The following is a 23,193-nucleotide window of genomic DNA, read 5'->3' on the forward strand; positions in this document are numbered from 1 at the left end:
AAAGAAAGAAATAAGTTAAAATGTCACATAGGATCATAATATGATATAGAAAATCCCAAGAATTCAAAATTCCCAACTAATTCAAAAATCTTGGAATTAGTCAATAATTTCAGTAAAGTGGCAGGATATATAAATCAATATACAATGCAGCACTGGTGTATAGTAATGAGCATGGCTGCCTTGCTATGCTAAACATCAACATACAAAATCAATGAAGTATTTAAAGAAGAAATGAACTTATCTCATTTAAAATGGCATCAAAAACAGTAAAATACTTAGGAATAAATTTAACCAAGTAAGTGAAATATCTGTATAATGAAAACTATAAAACTTCACAGAAATTGAAGAGGACAAATGAAATTATATCCCATGCTTACAGATTGGAAGAATTAATACTGTTAAAGTGGCCATACTACCCAAAGCCATTCACAGATTCAATGCATTACCCATCAATATGCCAAAGACATTCTTCACAGAAATAGAAAAACAATCCTAACACCCTGAAAAGCCAAAGCAATCCAGAGAAAAAAGTATAAGGTGGAGGTATTACCCTTCCAGATTTCAAACTATACTACAAAACCATAGTAATCAACACAGTATGGTACTGGCACAAAAACAGACACACTGGAAAAGATTAAAAAAAAAAAAGTTTAAAAAAAAGAGTTGGTCCAAGTATGTTACGAGCCAATCCTAGGTAAATGTGAATTAATGTTAATTCCCCATTTTCCCACTTATTTTATGTTTATAAGAAGTAGCTTAATGAGATGAATATACATAGCAGAAATACTTTTGGGTCTAAATATCAAAGTTTATTGAAATAAAATATAATCTATAATAAAAAATACTAATAGTGTTACCACTGGTTACAGATTTAAGTATATTAACAAAAATCTAACATTTTAATCCAAAAATGACACTATCTTTGTGGTACAATAACAAACATGAAACTAAAAGTTGAATAATACTGAATAATTCCTTCAGAAATATTTTATACTTTCTCATCTTTGTTCAATATGCCCCTTATAGGAGTATCCTCCAAAAGTGAAACTTCTGAAACTTAGTTTTTAAATTCAAATAGTTTTAGCATAATTAGCATATAAAACAATCATTTTCTTAAAAATTCAGTTCAACCCTAAGCTGGAGAGATGCTTTTAGGTGTTTTTATTCAAAAACTGCATTTCGATGCTCTTTTCTATCAACCTCTAGGGCTGCTATTATTCTACAACTGGAATTCAAGCTGGTCATAAAGCAAAACAGATGTATTATTTCAGAAGCAGAAAGGGCATTAAGATAGTAAAGGAAAGAAGGAGAAAAAAATAGGCACTCGTACACAGTCGATATATTTAAACTTTTTGAGAACTCTATTTCAGTTGGCCAGTCTTGGCCTGGTACAGAGATCTATCATAGCAACCTCCTGACCCAAATAGCTGGACAATAAAGTGGGAGAATAAGAAAACCTTTTTTCTTGTTACATTTCAAGATCACTTTCTCTGCAGTCGTTACAGCACTTCACTTGCTAGGCCCCCAAGTATGTGCCACATCCCAATTATTCTGTACAATTCAAGGAAAAAAGACACATGCACTAACTTTAGGAAACTACTTTCAGGGTACCTCTGAAGTTTCACAAGTGAAGATTATGCCTTTTGCTGATTGTTGGGTAGCAAGCACACATCAGTCTCCGATCATATTATCCTACTTGTGATGTGTGGATCTGTAAAAACAATAGTTATCATTTTATTAAGAAAACAGCATTTTAACAAAAACCACTGGAAGCTTTTCAAATTCTCATCTTTAAAAATCTGTAAAGCTCCAGGATATCCTATATACCCTGGAAAAAATGGCTATTTCATTCAACTACCATGTAAAAAACAACAAAAACAGATAAAATTGAGAGACATACAGGACAGATTAAACACCAATCTTAGTCTTAAAACACATTTCATTAGTTAGAACTGTTCTGCAGGGTATTTCAGTTATAACACTCACTTGGACAGGTCTTTGATTTGAGAATTTAAATGTATTTCATAGTTTCCTGAATTCTTAAAGCTGTAACTACACTAGTGCCAAAGAAGCCAGGATCACCTTCAGAAATATTTTGCTTTGTCTACCATCTAATCTAGGGTGCCTCTGCCTGTCAGGATACTGCAGTAAGGACAGATAACAATTCTTTAAAGTTAATCGTGACAAATTATTAAGTGGTTTGAAGGAATTCTTAGGGTTAATATCAGACTAAGTAGAGACATTGTAACATAGTACTACAGCTTTTTGATCTTTAAATCTACAGTGGTTTAAAGCTTAGGTTTTATGTTTCTGCCATGGTATTTTAACACCTTTTCTGGGACAGTCCTATGCTGTAAAAAAATGTATTATATGTAGACAAGTCTAAATCTCACTCTTTCTCAGATCAACAGTATAAAGCTAAGCTTGAGGCAACAGTTGAACACTTTTGCCCTGCATTATGAGTTGAACTTTTTTTGAGATCAGAAAAGGAAAGTTAGACATTAGAATCCTTCATGTAAAATACATATATGCATATCACAATTTACTAAACTCTAATTTCTAACAGCAGAAACAATGGGATTAAGAAAGAGACATGCATGAGTTAAAATTTAGATAAATCTTCAAAATAAATTAACAGGGTCCTGCAATTTGTCCCTTTAGACTGCATTATCTCTGTATTGCAGTATATTTTATTCAAGAAGACTTTGATTATAATTTTAGTTTTAAAGTGAAACTCCAAAAGAGTAACCACAATTTTTCATGTTTTCCCAAGAGTGTCAGACATCTGTAAAAATGACACTCAATAACTAGAGGACCTAAGAACTGAACTCTGATTGCAGTTAGTTCTTTTACTATTTTTGGTTACTTTCTAGTAGAAATTTAACTGTATATTATCAAATAACAGTTTATAGTTAAAAAAATAATAATAATTTAAATAATCCTAAAAAGGACAGTACATAAGAGATATAAATGAATTTCATCCAGCAAAAAAGTTTACATATATGTATCAGTAATCTGATCCCACTGTACTTTGTTCCATGAAGGAACAGAATCTAAATATTTAGATATATTAAAGATACTGGAAAAAATAGATTTTCAATGCTTTTATACTCCCAAATACTCTTGGTTTTGATTCTGTAGCCCTACAGAACACAAAAGCAACTGTAAAATTCTACATGTGTGGAAGAGGGAATTCCCTGGTGTCCAGTGGTTAAGATTCAGCACTTCTACTGCAGGGGGCATGGGTTCGATCCCTGGTTTGGGAATTAAGATCCCACATATTGTGCAGTGCAGTAAAACAAAACAAACACACACCTGGGGAAGAGATGATGCCATACTCAAACACAAAACAACTCTCCACACTTTAACGGCATTCAGAAAAATCTGGCTTTAGAAATATTGCCATTGGGGGAAAAAACCTACACATTCAAGAGCAAAAGGTGTGTAATATTTATGATTATTTCAATAATACCCTGTGCTTATACTATGCCCTATATTCGAAGGTGCAAAGCACTAAAAATGAGTACTCTTTAGATACATAGAGTAAACTGAGGCACAGTAAATTTGCTGAAGGCAGGATAAAAGTCAGGTTTTCAGACAAAATGCTTCAGAATTTCACATTTCCCATTCCTTAAAATACAAATTATATGCTATCTTTAATGCCATCTTATTTTTATCAAATTTTAGTAAATTTATTATTAGGCTTTAAGTTGTATGTCCAAATATTTTGTGATAGGTAAAACCCATAAGCTTTCCATCATGTTTTACTATAATGAAATGCTATCAATTTGCTTTTTAAAAAAAAAAAAAGATTTGTTTTAGGACAGCTCTAGAAATTCTTGCCTTGATTTTTGTCCAGCAGAATTTTATAAGTATCTGCTTGAAAGGCCAACATTAATACAGTTCTCTTCTTAAATATATATTTGACTTCTAGTCCTCTTTCCTCTCGAGATATTTTGTCTCTTAGTGAACTGAGCTGGTTATTCATTGAAAACAAAATGTTACGGTTTTGTGAAGGTACAAAATGGTTAATGTTGGACTCAATCAATCTGATAGTACACTGCTTGTTAATTAAGCTAAGATCAAGAAGTATGGGGAAGAATTCAAAACATAATGTGGGGTAAGTAGTCAAATACTAGAGATGTGAGACAGAAAATATATCCCAAAGCCTAATTCTAATACTTAAATCTATGTCTCATTCAACTACTTACTGGACACCTTGAAACATGAAATAAGTTACTTTACCTATGCACATTGAACTAGCATTTTACAGGAAGCAGCCAAATGCCAGTTTTAACTACCTCAAATAGCTTGGTGTGTGTATGCTTACAATGATGACTCTTAAATTTGAGGAAAGTTCCTAGATTCCCTTGAGAATCTATTAGAAGTCATAGATCCTTGCTTCAGAAATACACACACACACACACAATTTTTAAGTGTTAGTAACACTGTAAATCACAGCACTGTTGATTCAATGGGATTGGCATGAGAAAATTTTCATACTGTTAATAAAGACTGGTCACTAACCTTAAGGAACAGTCTTTGAAAGTACAAGAAAGTTCAACGACCGTATCCATTCATTCATCTGCCTCTTTCGCTAGCTCTAATGGTGACTGGTTGATGCAAATGTGCCTCTAATCTAGCCTATAAATCTTAAAAACAAAATTGTTTATGTTCTAATTTCTGCTAGTCTTATACATGCAACAATTTTCAAGCATTACAAAATACTGTGAAGGAAAGACTAATACACCACTATCAAATTCCAATATACCCAAACCAACAATGAAATGTCTGAATATGTAATTTGCTGACTTGAGCAAAATAAAAACATAATCACTCTAAATTCTTTTTTACTTTCAAGGATGCAAAACCAGATCTCTATAAGACATTTTTTTAACAGAATTAAATATTTAATTTTTCCCCCACAGTATTCAAAGTAAACATTTTATCATTATTACTCTTGGTATACCAAACTGAATTCCAGGAATGTAAGAAAGCCCAACTGGGAAATATTATATAGAAAAAGGCTGAATTAACAAACACATTACATTTCTTACTTATTTCTTATAAGTATACATTGACATTTACTTATCTGATAGCAGCACTGCTGGTTTTGAGTAAATTTTTCTTCCTTCAATGGGAATGCAGAATGGCAGTGTTGTCTTTGGAACAAATTAAGAAGACAGTAACAACAGAGGAATAACTTCTACACATGTTTTTCAAGGGCAATGAATAGTTAAGACTATAATTATGGAAAATCATGCCTCAAATACATTTTAAAAAATTCCTCATGATTTATTGTTTTGTTTCTTAATAAAATATAATGCACCGACACTACTATCTGTTCTGGGAAAAACAAACTGTGAGGTTTGAGTTTCCTCCTTTAACCAACAGAGTGACATCAAGAATAAACTTGGCCTAAAAATCAACTTGTTTGAGCTAATAGAGAACTGTGTAATACATCTTATATCTGATTACTTGAGCAATATATGCATATTCTGGATTACGGTCAAGAGGCTCACCAAATATTTTGTATGAAAGTTTTATAAACCAAACAGGTTCTCTGATGACTTATCATGCTAGCATGTGAAATCTGAAGGAATAACAAATGGTATAACATAAAGAGACATGTGATACAGGCGGACATAAAAGATACAGCTTGACCCTGAATATTTCCCTTAGAATAACTTCATCCATAAATAAGACTTTACTTTTTACATATAGATTTATCCTACAACTGGTCTTGGATCACAGAGAATGTTAAAGACATAGCTTAAGAAATCAAGACTACCTTTTTTTTTTGTAGTCTTTCGTCCCCTAGACCACAAAAAGCATTCTCTAAGTGGATGCTCAGGTTAAATTAAGATGCTCTTGAACAGACAAATTTACTGAGGCTTAGAATGTAAATCACATAACTACTTACAGCAGCAATAGTCTTTTCAAAATGACTAAAACAAACTTTTAAATATAAAGCATATAAAAAGGACTATCAAGGATAGTTTTTGAAACTATAGAAATACAGGAAAATATGTGTTGCCTCATAATAAAGTTCAATAAATATTCTTTCTGAATCCTAGAAACACTATAAGATGTTATAGGTTATTTGGTTCTCATAAGTTAGAAAAATCTTGATTGTTTCTACATAAATTCCTCCAAATTCTTATCTATCGTCAAACAGATTTTTAATAATGCTTTTCCACTAGACTCAGAGATTATCTCTGTCTAACATCCTTTCAGAAATGTGCTTTTTTTTATTTAATAAGTATACTTAATTTTCTACAAAATAAACATGATTTAAATTTTAAGGTTCAAGGTAATCATAGAAAAAGGTAGACACTGAACTATCTCTTTTTGTACATCCCTATATTTACAAGGGCTAGCATCCACTATGGTTTCCTCTTTATACTCACTTGTCACACTGAATAAATAGTAACTGTGGTCCAAGTAACCTATATTAAAGATTTTAAAACTCCTCAAAATTTTACAACACTACAAAGTTATTAAGATCTGATTTTGATGAGTTTTAGTGTTATCTAATTTTGTTACTGGAAAAGAAATACAAACCTTTATTTTTTTTTTCTATCTAAATTAAATCCAAGTTCCATTATCAGTTTCTCAAGGTATATCTAAAATGTACATTCCTAAAGAAAGGTAAAGCTGTTCAAGGGCTGAACTAGTCCAATATACAACTGAGGGTTATTTATTCTTATTATTTTTGTCTTTTTTTCTCCTTTTTAAATCTATATTAAACCCCTGGTTTCTCATGGATCAGATCATAATTTAACATTGTAAAAATTAATTTAAGAAACTATTGTGCTAATATTTAGATTTGAGGAAGGAATCAGACAAAATCAATTATCTCTATTCATTGTTAGAACAGAAGATGAAATAGCTTACTAACTGATATGAGTTATGAATGTCACTATGACACAAAATTTGCTGTTATTTACTTATTTGGCTACAAGTGCATTATTTTTCATGAATGACAACACAGCATTTCCAACTTGTAACATGAAACTCCAGCTCATAAAGAGTGTACTGTGTGATTTTAAAAAGTCTGATTGTAATTAAGTAACAACCTTTCCCCTGATAAACATGAACAAAATCCATTGGGAAATCAGGCACAGACGGTATTTATCGGTTTTTCTTCCTTTCCTCCTATGGTTGTTTCTGAAGACATACAGATGGCTCCAACAGAATCCACTTGTTACAAAATGACACAGCTATTTTTCTCCTTTTCCTTTTCTTTATCTTTTTCTCGTGGTTCCTTTCGTTTACGTTCACTGTTTCCAGATTGTCTGCCACTTGACGGAGAGGCTTGTGCTGGCTGGCTTTGCTTTAAGGAAAATAAACAGGAAGAAATTATCACAATTTTTCTAAGATGCTTAAGCAGAGTTACCTAGAAAGAAAAACCATGAGAGTGAAAGGAATCATTAATGGAAAAAAAACTGGTATATAAATTTTTAATGTTATATGGTATCTGCGTAATTGCCTCTATCATTCAGAATAGATATAATTAATGTATCTATTATTGTAAGTAAATTAACAATAAATAACATGTAGCATTATGTCGCCCAAAGATTCAATTTAAAGACAATTTATGTTAAAGTTTGGGACAGTTAAAGAAAGTGACACCTTTCTGGCAAACTATAGTAGTTCTCCAAGATTTTATTACACATACTATAACAGATTTTAAAACGAGGGAAAAAGAACCTGAGGACTTGGTATGAAATGTGTATTCTGTGAAATAAGAGAACTTCAGTGAAAAGCTAACCATAACATGGAAGGTGTTAACTTTTAAGCTTGGAGTAATCAATATTTGAGCTAGAAATAGAAATGTTATACCTATGTTAATAGAGACCTCTATATTTAAAGTTTCATCGTAACTTAAAAGATATCAAGCTTCCTAGTACACCTAAATCAAAGGAACAGTTGTAGCATGGTACAGTTAAACATAAAAGAAGGAGAATTTTTTTTTCATTTAATGAGATTTAACTAATAGAAACACCTTAGTCATATTTCCAGTGCTTATAACATTTAACTGGGAAAAGGGAAGAGTGGAAAGGTGCTAATAACCTTTGTTGAATACTCAGGACACACTAGACGTTGGATTAAGTGCAACATTATTTGCTCTTAACCACAAACCTAAGAGTTAAGTATTATCTTCTACTTTACAAATAGGGAAAATGAGGTTAACAGAGGTAGAGGACTTTGCCCATGGTGTAGTAAGGGGAGACAGAAGCAGAAAATGCAAATCCACATTTATCTGGCTCCAAAGTCCATTCTTTCCAGCAGTACCTCATACTGCCTTCTAACTGATAGGAAAGATTTGTTCAAATTGGTTTATATTGTATGAAGCTATTAAGAATTTAATTTAGAAAATCTTGCCATCAAAACCTCAGAAAAAATAAATTTAACTAAATTAGAAATATATTAAGATAATCACAAACTTAGGACTGTGTCATAAAACCCATGGATGCTAAAATGCTAACAGAGTCAATACCTAACCTAAAAGTTTTGATCTCAGCACACATTTCTTTATTGCTAAAATGATCCTTGTATTTCAGAGTCAGAGCACTAGTCTTTACCGGGGCCTGTGTAGAAGCAGACGCAGAAGCAGCAGCAGAAGCAGCAGCTGCTGCCGCTTGCTCCTGTTCCTGGTAATATTGAGAAGCTCGTCGATCCTCTTCTTCTTGGAGTTTCTTTGCTAGTTCCAAATCACTGATTCCTTCAGGTATTTGTTCCCAATTGATCTCTTGGCTTTGCTGTTCTTGTTGTAAAGATAAAGCCATAAGATAGTCCTAAGAAATTAAATGATAACCATCTTTAGCTGTAAGATTTTACCCAAGAACTAATGTGTATAAATACAGAGAGTATATCTAGAAATCTATGAAAATGGCTTTTGAAAAACATACTAGGATGTTAAATATAAGTTTACTATTTATGTTTGGGAAATAGTATTATTTCAGCAATACTGCCATTGTTATCAATATTTTAAAAATTCATTCAAAATTCTTTCTAGAAGCAGTATATAAGGCATTCAAGAAAGTTTATAAAGGAGAGAAGCACAGGTCTATAGAAAATTGATACAAAATAAAAAAGCATAAATAGGAGAGTTAAGATTACCATATCATCATCACAGAGTCAACTACTGTTAACAATTAATATATAATTCATCTTGGTTTTTTCTATATTCACATACGGATTCAAACACATCTTCCAACTCCTGAAAACTATCATAATCTATTTTCTATTTAATAGCATAAAAGTCTTCTGTTTTAAAAAAATCGTAAACACAGACCCAAATTATTTATTAAATAGTATTCCAAAGACAATTTTTAAAGCCAATGTAGCTGTCCACCAAACAATCATATTCAATTACTTAATTACGCTCTTCTTCCTCCTACACACACACTCAGATTATTTCCTATGAGATAAAGTGACGCATCTTTGGTCAAAAGTTATACATCTAAACTTAATATCCACTTTTATTATGAAATTAGTGCTGAATGAAACTTGACTATTCTGTGCACCTCCCCCAGCACACTCTCAAAGTAAGAGAATTATAAATAATCACAGAAGTTATGTTAAAGGTCATCGCCTGTGAACACTTTGTACTATCTAGCATGATCATCTTAGAGGCATCAAGAAATTGTCCTTCACAATTTTCTCCTGGATTCTTCAAACTCCATTCTTTGTCAAGTCTTTTATACTTTAAAAAAGTATTTATTTTTATTTATTCACTTATTTGGCTGCACGGGGTCCTAGCTGTGGTAAGGGAGATCTTTAGTTGATGTACATGGGATCTTCAATCTGAAGTGCGGGATCATTTTTCAGTTGTGGCATGTGAACTCTTAGTAACAGCATGTGGGATCTAGTCCCCTAAGCAGGGATTGAACCTGGGCCCCCTGCCTTGGGACTGTGAAATCTTAGCCACTGGACCAGCAGCAAAGACCCCCTTCTTTGTACTTTGCAAACAATATCATACGTATATTCTCAAGATCTTATGACTAGATTACTATGGCAATCTACTGCTTTACTACAATCCCTCTGTGCCAATATTTTTTATATACAGTGGTTTAAAAATCTTATATATTTCTCTTAAATAACATTTAAAAACAATGCCCCTGTATATCTTCTGGAGGAAAATGAGTATGGATTACTATGGCTGTTTGTCAAAGCAAAGTTGAGAGTCCTAGAAAGATTAGCATTTGTTTGAATCAAGTATTCTTTTGTCCATTCACAGCCTGCTATTCAAACTGCCATTACAGAACTTATATATTAGTTGGTAAAATACCTGCCTCCCCAACTGACTACCAGATCTCTGAGAACAGGACAGAATGATTTATCTTTGTGTCCCCAGGACCTAGTTACAGTGTTCAATACAACTGCTCAATGAATACTGGTTAAATGAACACAGTCTCTATGCACTTAAATTGTTATCAGTAAAACATGTGCCAACTGTTTAACATAACCATATTTCTGCCTCAGTTAAAGAAAATGTCACATCACTGTTAGACTTCTAGTAATAAACACAATTGTGGCTCTAAGCCTACCCGCCAACAAGCAAAAATTTCATTTATCTCAGTTCTAAATAAGAATTCTACCAGCAGTGCAGCTCCCACTGTAGAAGTATTTGTTCCTCCTTACCTTGATTCTAAGGCTTAGAATAGCCCCTACTCTTTACCCAGTGCATGCAATCTTGAAGACTCTCTCTGTTCTACTTCTTTCTGACTAACCAAAATAGATCTCAAATAGGTACTCATCTCTTCGTTTCTACCACTAAGGCTAAGCAAATTGCTAATTTGCTTACACCAGTGTCCTTCCTATGCATTTGCCACATAGCAGGTTTTTAAAAAGGTAAAGTAGTGCTTCCTTTGGCAGCATATATACTAAAATTGGAATGATACAGAGAAGATTAACATGGCCCCTATGCAAGGATGACATGCAAACTTGTGAAGCATTCCATATTTTTTACAGAAGTAGAAATATACTGTTGTACATATGAAACATATAATGTTATAAACTAATGTTACCTCACTTTAAAAAAAAAGGTAAAGTAGATCATTGTCACTTCCATGTTTAATACCTGGCATATCTTCCCTCCTACAATTAGAATGAAATTCAAACTAACTCTTTAACATGACCTTCACAGTTCAATATAATCAGGCCTTCTGAACCAAAGTGTACAATTAATGCAGAATAATCATTTACCTATTTAGGAAGTATCAGAATTTCACAAGTATTGATATATTAATTAACAAATCTTTAGTTCAAAATTCTGAATAACTAAATTCATATTTGAAAGGAATGAGCATTTAACAATAAAACAATATGAAGATAAAACAACATATTTACCTGATCTATCTGATCTTGTTGTCCTCTGTATACAGTTTCAGGATCTGAAGGAGGCCGCAGATGAAATTCTGAGTCACAGAAATTTCCATCACCATCAACATTGTGTAGGCTTTCCCAAACAACTTTTTCTTCAGTGAGAAATCCTTGGTCTGTTACCAACAAATATAGTAGACCCTTAATAAGAAATAAGAAAAAGGACTGTTAAGTTGATTAAATAGTAGACCAAGTAGATAACTTACTTGCTCACTGAGTTATATCCACTTGACTTTGAATATAGTTTATAATTGCTACACCATAGTATAATGAGAATTAGGAGTTCTTGGCATCTCAACTAATTCATAACTTATAAACAGCCCCTTGGGGTTTTTTAATCTCCTTTCACAAAATAGAAAAATACTAGACAATAAGTCCCTAAAAAATACATCAAATAACAAGACATAGTACAATAAAATTATGTAATATTGCCTATTTCTTAAAAAATTAAGCCTGTATCACTAATCCGATCCATATCAATTCTTCCCTCTCTGCTCCGCTTGCTGCTCTTAATTTACACAGCAATGGCAACTTCGTACTTTCTTACTGTAGCACTGAAGCACACTATGCAATGATTATGTTTTCCTCCCTGTTCTCCAGACTGTATCATCTATCTCTTGGCCTACTATAGGCTGTCTCATAAAGCTGGAGTCTAATATTGAATCAGTGTATTTGTAATGTTTTTATAGTCATTATCATAGAATTTAGCATTGATCTCTAACTGTTCATATGCATCAGTTCTAATTCCAATCACATATAAAGGGTCCCTAGTATAATACTTGTAAGCAATTTTTTCTTCAGATTTGCCAAGGACAAGACTTTCAATAACTTAGAGTTCCCATTGGCTTATAGTGTTTATAATTGCACAAGAATCATACTTTTCAAGTTTTCACTTATGCACAATCTTAATAATTAATAAGAAGAAATTCCTTTAAAGAATCTTGTGGTACGTGTAGCAAAATTACTGAATAAATTCTGAAGCTTAAAAAAAAAAAAAACCTAAGTAGTTACTCTCGAACATTTACTACGTGTGCAGCACTGTGAGACACAGCTCTCCCTGGAGTACAAAGTCCTTCCTGTTGTCTAGTAGCAGTTACATTCAAGAATCAGCTGTAGACACGGATTGATTTATAAGGTCACTGAAATGACTACAGCAACATGAAAAGTATTTATAAAGAAAAACATATTGGTATAAAGTTTAAAGATACTATTTTAAGCAAAAATTAAGTGCAGGATCATTTTTAAAAAACCAGGTATATTTCAATTTATCAAATATTGAGTGCCGCCATATGCTCAGCACTATGCTAAGTGCTTGAGGATTCATATCATAGATAGTAATGATCCCACCTTACTCTGTTATTAGGTCCTCCTTTTCTGTGATTCCACAGAATTCTGGACTATTACAGAATTCACTTACACTATTACAGCACTTCATACACTGAATTATCATTGTCTGTTTACTTACTTCTCTCTACTAATACATTTCAGGCTTGACCTAACATATTTTTAATACTCAGTTAGGGTCTACCTTGTTCTAGGATAATTTAAAAGTAAAAATTTTCCACTGAACAAGTCTGACCCTTTTGTTTAATACTTATCACAATGCATTTCAACATATTATACAATATATAAGTTTTACAATTTATTCTATGTAGGTTGTATATTAGATTGGCTGTTGGGAAGGAACTATAATCTTATTAATAATTTTTCTCCAAATAACACTTTAGGAAAGGTAAATTCTAGAAGGGTTTTTATGAAAGCTATTGCTATCCATAGCGCATGAATATTTAAATGTTTTAATCAAAACGGTAGTCATTTCATGCATATCTAACCTATCTTCTTATGGACACCAGCCTCAATTTCTTCCTCTTTTAGATGTTGACGTTTATCAAAAAAGTCTATAATTGGTCCACTGATAACAATGCTGGTTATTACTTAACAGTTCCTTGACATAACTGCAGTGTAAAACAGCAAAACACGTATCCATGCTGTACTGGATACTTCAGGTTCATTTGTTTCTGACAGTCTACAATTAGATCACCACTAAGAATAATTCTTGGGAATTCCATGGCTGTCCAGTGGTTAGGAAACAATGTTTTCACTGCTGTGGCCGGGGTTCAATTCCTAGTTGGGGAACTAAGATCCCACAAACCATGTGGTGTGGCTAAAAAGGAAAATAAAATTTCTTGCTTTTGTATCCTAGCACTTCTGTTATATTATCTAGCCAAAGTTTGCATCTCTAACCTTAAATCTTCTTCCTAATCTCACTCACCAGTCTCTAAAATATTAATTTCATAAAAAATACAAAATACATATATTAAATTTGTAGATTATTAATATATAAAATGTACATTATGTGAAAATAAATTAGACAATTTTTCTATTTTTTTTAAAAATGGGCAGCTTTAACCATTAAAGACTGAACAAAAGTCTATTCTATGTAAAATACTCTAATAATTTTATACAGAGTATATATTATTTGTATTAACAATATACATAAAGCCATCACATTTTGTAAATTGGCAAAACAGAAGAAAATCTAATAATGTAATGCAAAAGTTAAGCAATTCCAGCCTTAAAATACAGAGGAAAGCGCTGCCAGTCCTGGTTAACTAGGTTGGATTTGAATTATTTAAAGCCTGATCTCTCGGATGTAAAGTGGGAATAATAATATCCACTCCTCACAGGGGAGTTGTGAAAATTAAATGAGATAATGATATGGGTACCAGAAAGCATAAAAATCTTTTCTACAAATCACAGTAAAAATAAGCCCCATTAACAGAATAATACACTTACAGATACTTTTGACTGACTGCCAATTTATTATAGACTGGTAGTTTATTATTATTATAGGTCCCTAGTTACAGACACCTTTTATCTATACAGTGTTGAGAAAATATTCTATCCAGATATTAAATTTATTTTTTGTTGAAAGTATATCTAGACTTCCATGGAATGAACTGTGTTTCTACTCTAGGTGTTCCAAAGAGGTTACAGAAGCAGGAAGATACAAAATAAAGTGATCATAAAATATGAGTGCATAAAATGGCCCTAAAAATCTCAGGGTCCTTCAAAAGTGAAATGTTAGAAAACTTTCTGTTCCTGATCAGTAAATGATCTTGCCTTCCACATAATAGAAAATAGAAGTATTGAAATAATAACTTTCTCTATTTCCTGCCATCAAATCTATAAACCTACCTGTAGCCATTGCTGTTATTCGTTGTTCAGTCGCTCAGTCGTATCTGACTCTTTGCTACCCCATGAACTGCAGCACCACAGACTTCCCTGTTCACTCAAACTCAAGTCCATTAAGTTGGTGATGCCATCCAGCCATCTCATCCTCTGTCGCCCCCTTCTCTTCCTGCCTTCAATCTTTCCCAGCATCAGGGTCTTTTCCAATGAATCAGCTCTTCCCATTCAGATGGCCAAAGTATTTGAGTTTCAACTTCAATATCAGTGCTTCCAATGAATATTCAGGGTTGATTTCCTTTAGGATTCACTGGTTTGATCTTGTAGTCCAAGGGACTCTCAAAAGTCTTCTCCAGCACCATAGCATCAACTCTTCAGCATGCAGCCTTCTTTATGGTCCAACTCTCACATGTGCACATGACTACTGGAAAAACCATAGCTTTGACTATATGGACTTTTGTTGGTGAAGTGATGTCACTGTTTTTCTTCCAAGGAGCAAGTGTCTTTTAATTTCATGGCTGCAGTCACCATCCACAGTGATTCTGGAGCCCAGGAAAATAAAATCTGTCACTGTTTCCACTTTTTCCCCATCTATTTGCCATGAAGTGATGGGACCAGATGCCATGATCTTAAGTTTTCTTTTTTTTTTGGATCTTAAGTTTTCTGAATGTTGAGTTTTAACCCAGCTTTTTCACTCTCATCTTTCACCCTCATCAAGAGGCTTTTTAGCTCTTCGCTTTCTGTCACTAGGGTGGTAACACCTGCATATCTGAGGTTGTTGATATTTCTTCCAGCAATCTTGATTCCAGCTTATGAGTGAACCAGCCTGACATTTTGCAAGATGTACTCTGTATATAAGTTAAATAAGCAGGGTGACAATATACAACCTTGACATACTTCTTTCCCAATTTTGGACAGTTGCCCATGTAAGGTTCTAACTATTGCTTTCCATCCTGCATACAGGTTTCTCAGGAGACAGGTAAGGTGGTCTGGTATCCCCACCTCTTTAAGAATTTTTCATTATTTTTTGTGATCCACACAGTCAAAGGCTTTAGTATAGTCAATGAAGCAGAAGTAGATGTATTTTTGGAATCCCTTTGCTTTCTCTATGATCCAATGAATGCTGGCAATTTGATCCCTCAGAAAATGTCCAAACTACCATACAATTGCACTCATTTCACATGCTAGCAAGGTAATGCTCAAAATCCTTCAAGCTGGGCTTTAGCAGTATATGAACCGAGAACTTCAGATATACAAGCTAGATTTAGAAAAGGCAGACGAACCTATAGTCATACTCACAGTCTATTCTTTCCCTTCTTTATGATGAAGAGGTCTCTTTTAAAATCAAAAGTCAATCCCTTTCACCTATGGAAATGTCTATCCTTTCTCATCTTCCTTATGATGGCCATTCTATTTATCTGTTGATGGACACTTACGCTGCTTCATGTCTTGGCTATTATAAATAGTGCTGCTATGAACACAGGGGTGCATGTACCTTTTTCAACTAGGGTTTTTGTCTTTTCTGGATACACATCCAGGAGTGGAATTGTTGGATCATATGGTAGTTCTATTCTTAGTTTTTTGAGGAATCTTCATACTGTTTTCCACAGTAGCTATACCTATTTACTTTCCCACCAACAGTCTACCCTTTTTCCCACACCCTCTCTAGCATTTATTATTTGTAAACTTTTTGATGATGACCATTCTGACCAGTGTGAGTGATGTCTCACTGTGGTTTTCATTTGCACTTCCCTAATAATTAGCAGTTTTGAGCATCTTTTCATATGCCTGTTGGCCATTTACATGTCTTTTTGGAGAAATGTCTATTTAGGTCTTCTGCTAGTTTTTGATTGGGTTATTTTTTTTTAATTGAGTTGTATGAGTTCTTTGTATGTTTTGGAAATTAACCCCTTATATGACACAACATTTGCAAATGTTTTCTCCCATTCAGTGGGTTGCCTTTTTGTTGCTGCTTTCCTACACTGTGCAAAAGCTTTTAAATTTGATTAGGTTCCATTTGTTTATCTTTGCTTTTATTTCTTTCGCCTTGGGAGATTGATCTAAGAAAATACTGCTGAGACCCAGAAATGACTCCCAGGAAGGAAGAAAGAACTTCGTGTAGCCCAAGAGGTGCAGAAGGACGACAGAACACCCACAACCTCCCCCCAGGTCTAACCAAAGTGCTCTGAATCCAGAAGGCCTTCCTCATTCTTTTAACAAATACTTACTGGGACCTCAGTATCTGTCAGCCCCTGATCTTCAAGCTGAGGATATCAAGGCCCCAGACAGGAGGGGAAACTCTCAGAGCCAGAAGGGGAAAGTGTTCTACAGCAGCTTCCAGAAATAGTCAAGTTAGAAGAAGCAGGTCCACTTCCCCCACCTCCAACACCCACTCATACCAGGAGAAGGAGAACAACCTTTATCACCAGCGATCAGGCTGCATTAACAGAATGGAAGAGGATAAAGGAACAGTGCTTTCCTACCCTACTGAGGCAAGGAAGTGGGGAGAGGGAGGGAGAGAAGGAAGGAAGAAAAGGTTTTCAGACTTGGGACTGGCATCAGATAATTGCTTTCCTTCCAGTTGGACAATAAATAAGATGGGAGGAATTGAAAAAAAAAAAAAAAGAAAATACTGCTGTGATTTATCAAAGAATGTTTCGCCTATGTTTTCTTCTAGGTAATGGCCTCGTAGAATGAATTTGGTAATGTTCCCTCCTCTTCAGTCTTCTGGAATAGTTTGAGAAAGATAAGTCCTTTGTATGTTTGGTAGAATTCTTCAGTAAAACTATCTAGTCTGGGCTTTTGGGGAGTTTTTTGATGTTGTCATTGTTCCAAAAAAAAATTTTTTTTTAACAGATTCTGTTTTACTTCTAGTGATCAGTCTGTTCAAAGTATGTTTCTTCCTACTCAGTTTTAGCAAGCAGGTTTATAAAAACTTGTCCATTTTTTCAAAGTTGCCCCAATTTGGTGGCATAGGAGTTTTATGGTGTCATGTCTTACATTTAAGTCTTTAAGTCATTTTGAGTTTATTTTTGTATATGGTGTGAGGGAATGTTCTAACTTCATTGATTTACATGCATCTGTCCGACTTTCCCAACACTACTTCCTAAAGAAACTGCCTTTTCTCCATTGGCTATTGTTGTTTCCTTTGTCGAAGATTAATTGACCATAGGTGTGTAAGTTTATTCCTGTGTTCTTTGTCTTGTTCCACTGGATCCATATTTCTGTTTTTGTGCCAATTCCATGCTTTTTGATGACTGTACTTTGTGGTATTCTGAAGTCTGGGAGGATTATGCCTACAGTTGTTCTTTTTCTTCAGGATTCCTTTGGCAATTCTGAGTCTTTTGTGGTTCCTTATAAATTTTAGGAATGCTTGTTCTAATTCTGCAGAAAATGTCATGGTTTATTTGAAAGGGATTGTATTAAATCTGTAGATTGCTTTGGGTAGTATGGCCATTTTAATAATATGAATTCTTCCATCCAAGAGCACAGGATATCTTTCCATTTCTTTGAATTGGCTTCAATTTCCTTTACCAATGTTTTATAGTTCTCAGTATACAGGTCTTTCACTTTCTTGGTTAGGTTTATTTCTAGGTTTGTTTGGAGGGGTTTCTAGATAAAATTTTAAACAGGACTTTAAAAAAATATTTCTGATACTTGTTGGTTTAAAGAAATTCAACACATTTCTGTATATTAATATGGTATCCTACTACCTTACTGAACTTATTTATTAGAGCTAATAGTTTTTGTGTGGTGGCTCTATGGTTTTCTGTATAAAGAATCATGTCATCTGCATAGGATGACAGTTTTACCTCTTTCCTTCCAATATGGATACCATTTATTTACTTTTCTTATCTATTTGCTGTGGCTAGAACTTCCAATACTATGTTGAATAGAAGTGATGAGAGCAGGCATCCTTGTCTTGTTCCTGAATTTAGCAGGAAGCTTTTCAGCTTTTCACCACTGAGTATTATATTGGCTATGGGTTTGTCGTAAATGACTTTTATTATGTTGAGATATGTTTCTTCTATACTCACTTTATTGAGATTAAAAAATAATAATTTTATTTATTTATTTTTGGCTGTGCGAGATCTTTGTTGCTATGCAGGTTTTTCTCTAGATGTGGCAAGCAGGGGCTACTGTTCATTACAATGCATGGGCTTCTCTTGTTGTGGAGCACAGGCTCTAGCAAGCACAGGATTCAGTAGCTGTGGTATGTGGGTTTAGCAGTTGTGGTTCCCAGGTTCTAGAGCAAAGGCTCAGTATTTGTTGCTTGGGCTTAGCTGTTCCACATCAAGTGGGATCTTCCCAGATCAGGGATAGAACCCATATTTCCTACATAGGCAGGCAGATTTTTTACCACTGAGCCACCAGGGAAACTCCTAGTGATAGTTTTTATCATGAATGAATGGATGTTGAATTTTACCAAATGCTTTTTCTGCACCTATTTAGATGATCAAGTGGCTTTCATCTCATTGATTTGCGTATCTTGAACCATCCTTGCAATTCTGGATGAATACAACTTGATCATGGTACATGATCCTTTTTATGTATAGTTGGATACAGTTTGCTAATATTTCATTGAGAATTTATGCAACTATATTCATCAAAGATACTGGCCTGTAATTTTCTTTTTTTGTGGTATCTTTGTCTGGTTTTGCTATCAGGGGTGGTTTCACAGTATGACTTTGGTAGTGTTTCTTCCTCTTCAATATTTTGGAATGCTTTGAAAGGGATAAGTTTTTCTTTGTATGTTTGGTAGAATTCTCCAGTAAAGCCATCTGGTCCTGGACTTTTTTGTTTGCCAGGAGTTTTTGGTTTGGGGGGTTGTTTGTTTGTTTGAATATAGATTCTATTTCATTTCTAGAGATCATTCTGTTCAAATTACCTGTTTCATTTTGACTCAGTTTTGCCAAACTTGTTTACAGAAACTTATCCATTTTTTCTAGGTTGTCCCAATTTGTTGGCATATGTTCACAGAATTTATGAGTTTTTAAATTTTCTATAATATTGGATGTTATTTTTCCTCCTTCATTTCTTATTTTATTTGGGTCCTCTCTCTTTTCTTCTTGGTGAGCCTGGCGAGAGGTGTCAATTTTGCTGTTTATACTTTCAAACAATCAAAGCTCTTGGTTTCACTGATTTTCTATTTTTTAAAATTTCTGTTTTATTTCCTCTTTGATCACTATTCCTTCTGCTGACTTCAGATTTTGTTTGTTCTTCTACTTCTCTTAGGTGGAAGCTTCAGTAGTTTGAGATTTTTCTTGTTTTTGAGGAAGCCTGTATTACTATAAAATTCCTTCTTAGAACTGCTTTTGCTGCATCCCATAGATTTTGTAAAGTTGTTTTCATTGTCATTTGTCTCAAGATGTTTTGTAATTTCCTTTTTTATTTCATCATTACTCACTGGTTTTTTAGTAGCATATTGTTTAGTCTTCATGTAATTTTTTTTTCCTCATTTTTCTTTCTTTGGCTGATTTTTAGTTTCATACCATTGTGGTCATAAAAATGCTTGAAATAATTTCTATCTATCTTAATCACCAAATCTGGTTGATTACATCTCCTAAATGTCTATGGAATCTGTCTACTCTCTATTTCTTTACAATCTTAGTTCAAGTCACTACAATCTCTTATTTGCCCTCCTACAATAGCCTCCTAACTAAATACATGTCCATTCTTGCCTCGAAGTCCAAAGCATCTCGACACATTATTGACCAGTGGATTTTTGCAGAAACTAATGCCTATGGCATTAATAGGTTTTCAGTCAATAATGTGTTAATGTTACATAAGGGGCAGGTGTATCACCACTAGTGATATACTGTTTAGCCATGAAATAAGGTTCATTGAGAAAACTTAGAAGTTGAGAAATAGCAGGATGCATACCTTCCCTCAGCTATCATTATCTCACAGAAATGCATACTCAATCCAGAAACAGATCTAATGTAGAATGAGTTCTAGGAAAGGGACACGCTTTCCAACCACATAGGAAAACTGCAAATACCTAGATGACTATTAAAGGACTTACAGGTCAAGGGTATGACCTTGATTTAAAAAAAAAAAAAGTAACATCTAAAGTTCAATTTTGGGAAGTTGTAAAACAATCATCAACGACAGCCAGAGACCTTGTTTTCTCATCTGAAATATCTCACCCCTGCTAATAAGCAAAAGGAAAAAAGAGAGAGAGAAAGAACAAAAGGAACCATTAGGCCATTAGGAAACCAAGGTCTATTTCTTCTTTTTTTTTTTGGATGGCATCACTGACTTGATGGACATGAGTTTGAGCAAGCTCCGGGAGTTGGTGATGGGACAGGGAAGCCTGGCATGCTGCAGTCCATGGTGTCGGCAAAGAGTCGGACATGATTGAGCAACTGAACTGAACTGAACCATGGCTTATAGGATCTTAGTTCCCCAACCAGGGATTGAACCCAGGCCCTGGCAGTGAAAGTGCCAAGTCCCAACCACTGGACCACCAGGGAATTTCCTATTTTTCATTTTAACTGAGACCTCTACAAGATCTGGTATCTATTTCTTGAGCCTTACATCATGCCTCCTATTTTCTATGCTTTAGTCACATAGGCCTTCTTTGAACTCCTTACAAAGTTAGGTTATTTCCCTCCTCAGGGCATTGCACAAATGCTCCATCTGCGTAGCTAACTGCAACCCGCCTTTGCTCCTGACATTCTCAAATAGGTTATAAGTCTAATAAAAGTACTCACAGCATGTTGTATGTAGCCTTTACAGAGTAAATCTCAGTAGAAATGATAACTACTTGTGCAGTTATTTAACATGGGTTTCCCTTGCCAAATCAGGAGCTTTCTTGCTCAAGCTGCAGTCCTGGTACTTAGCTGAGCACCCAGTCATAATCATGCCCAATAGATATTTTATTAAATGAATGAACAACGTGTGGACTTGAGGAGATAAGGTAAAATAAAGCAAGATGACCTAGCAGTATTTATTATGTAGCAATAATTTTGATTTTGTAGTTCTTTGGCCTTAGATTTCTGAGGAATATGGATAAATCTGGGTCCATACCTATCACACATCTAGCTTAAATATGGCAATTATACAAATAAACCCTTGCTATAACAAACAGCAGAGTAGGAGAGCTAGGACTATGGAGTATTCCTATATAAGCAAACAAATCATTATTTTATACTGCTTTTTACAGTTCACTGATTAATGTGTTGAAGGAAACATGAAGTCAGATTCTTAACTTAAATAAGCCTGCACGCCTCAACTACTGAGGCTTCATGCCACAACTACTGAGTCCATGCACTACACCTACTGAAGCCTGAGTACCTAGGGCCTGTGGTCTGCAACAGGAGAAACCACTGCAATGAGAAGTCCATGACCACAAGAAAGAGTAGCCACCACTTGCTACAACTAAAGAAAGCCCATGGGCAGCAATGAAGACCCAGCACAACCAAAAATAAATTTAAAAAACTTTTAAAAAATCACCTGGAAAGGGTTTTTAAAAATACTCAGGTCCCACCTCTACAGATTCTGATTTAACTGAGATCGTGGTGGGATCTGGGCATTGGGATTTTTCTAAAAGTTACCTTACAACTGTATGCTAGGCAGTTCTAGCATACAATCTGGGTTGAGAACTCAGATTGGTTTAAGGAGAAAAGAAGTAGCTTACTGAAGAGTTAAGTATTTGAAATGCTTCTTAAACAATAGGTGAAAACTGGATAGGCAAAAATGGGTGAGAATGAGGGCTTCCTTGGTGGTTCAGTTGTAAAGAATCAACCTGTAACTGCAGGGTCACGGATTTGATCCATGGTTCGGGAAGATCTTACATGCTGTGGAGCAACTTAAGCCCATGCACCACAACTACTGAGATGGCGCTCTGGAGCCTGTGCTCAGCAACAAGAGAAGGCACTGCCATGAGAAGCCTGAACACTACAACCAGAGAGTAACCCCTGCTCGCTGTATCTGAAGAAGGCTCATGCGCAGCAACAAAGACTGAGGACAGCTAAAACATAAATAAATAAAGTATAGAATTTTTAAAAAATCAATAAATCTTCTAAAGAAAAGGGGGGTGAAAATGTAAACAAAGGGATTAACAAGTAAGAAATGGCAATAAAGGTGCATGAATGGGAAAACATAAAGTGTATATGGGGATGAAGGGTTATTAATGAGTAGACAGACCATTATGGCTGAAGCAAAGTGTTGGCACAAGGGGACAGTAGAAAATATCTTGCATTTTTATCCTCTAGGAACTGGGTTCTACTGAACATTTTTGCTATATTACTGACATGATCAGAGCAATATTCTGCCACAGAAGTCTAGAGATAAGTTGATGAACTCCTGAATTAAGTGGCAGCTCTAAAAATGGAAGGGCTGAAGAGATGACAAGAGGGATGAATCAGTAAGTTTTTTTTTGGCAAAGCCATAAATGGCACAATGAAAAGAATTTAAAGTCACACTGATAACTATAATAATAGAAAACACTATCATGCAAACAAATTTTGATTCTTTCCTCTAAACTACTTTACATCTCAAATGTAAACATCCATCATCAGCAGTCATCCTAGTTCTATCTCTAGGGTTTATCTTCTTTTTCCTTAGAAAGAAAATAAATACGTTTCAATGCAGTAATCTGTGCAAAGG

General features: G+C 34.4%; 1 protein-coding gene and 2 non-coding genes across 4 annotated transcripts in view; 1 reads left to right on the plus strand and 2 right to left on the minus strand.

Annotated features, from left to right (window-relative positions):
* Nucleotides 1-1,338: 1,338 nt before the first annotated feature.
* Nucleotides 1,339-23,193, minus strand: part of MINDY2 (MINDY lysine 48 deubiquitinase 2) — a 75,580-nt gene continuing 53,725 nt past the window's right edge. For both annotated transcript variants that reach the window (XM_070469223.1, XM_020882545.2), the window contains 3 exons: nucleotides 11,359-11,532; nucleotides 8,589-8,801; nucleotides 1,339-7,336 (listed from right to left, as the gene is read on the minus strand). In XM_070469223.1, the coding sequence (XP_070325324.1) occupies nucleotides 7,208-7,336; nucleotides 8,589-8,801; nucleotides 11,359-11,532 (516 nt within the window). In that variant the 3' untranslated portion in view covers nucleotides 1,339-7,207. The remainder of the gene's footprint in view (nucleotides 7,337-8,588; nucleotides 8,802-11,358; nucleotides 11,533-23,193) is intronic.
* Nucleotides 10,869-10,975, plus strand: LOC139035738 (U6 spliceosomal RNA). The gene has a single exon (XR_011488457.1). It is a non-coding gene; the product is annotated as a U6 spliceosomal RNA (small nuclear RNA).
* Nucleotides 20,985-21,056, minus strand: TRNAE-UUC (transfer RNA glutamic acid (anticodon UUC)). Its single transcript has one exon. It is a non-coding gene; the product is annotated as a tRNA-Glu (tRNA).

The sequence above is a fragment of the Odocoileus virginianus genome, chromosome 6 (genome assembly GCF_023699985.2).
Source record: "Odocoileus virginianus isolate 20LAN1187 ecotype Illinois chromosome 6, Ovbor_1.2, whole genome shotgun sequence".
Lineage (NCBI taxonomy): Eukaryota > Metazoa > Chordata > Mammalia > Artiodactyla > Cervidae > Odocoileus > Odocoileus virginianus.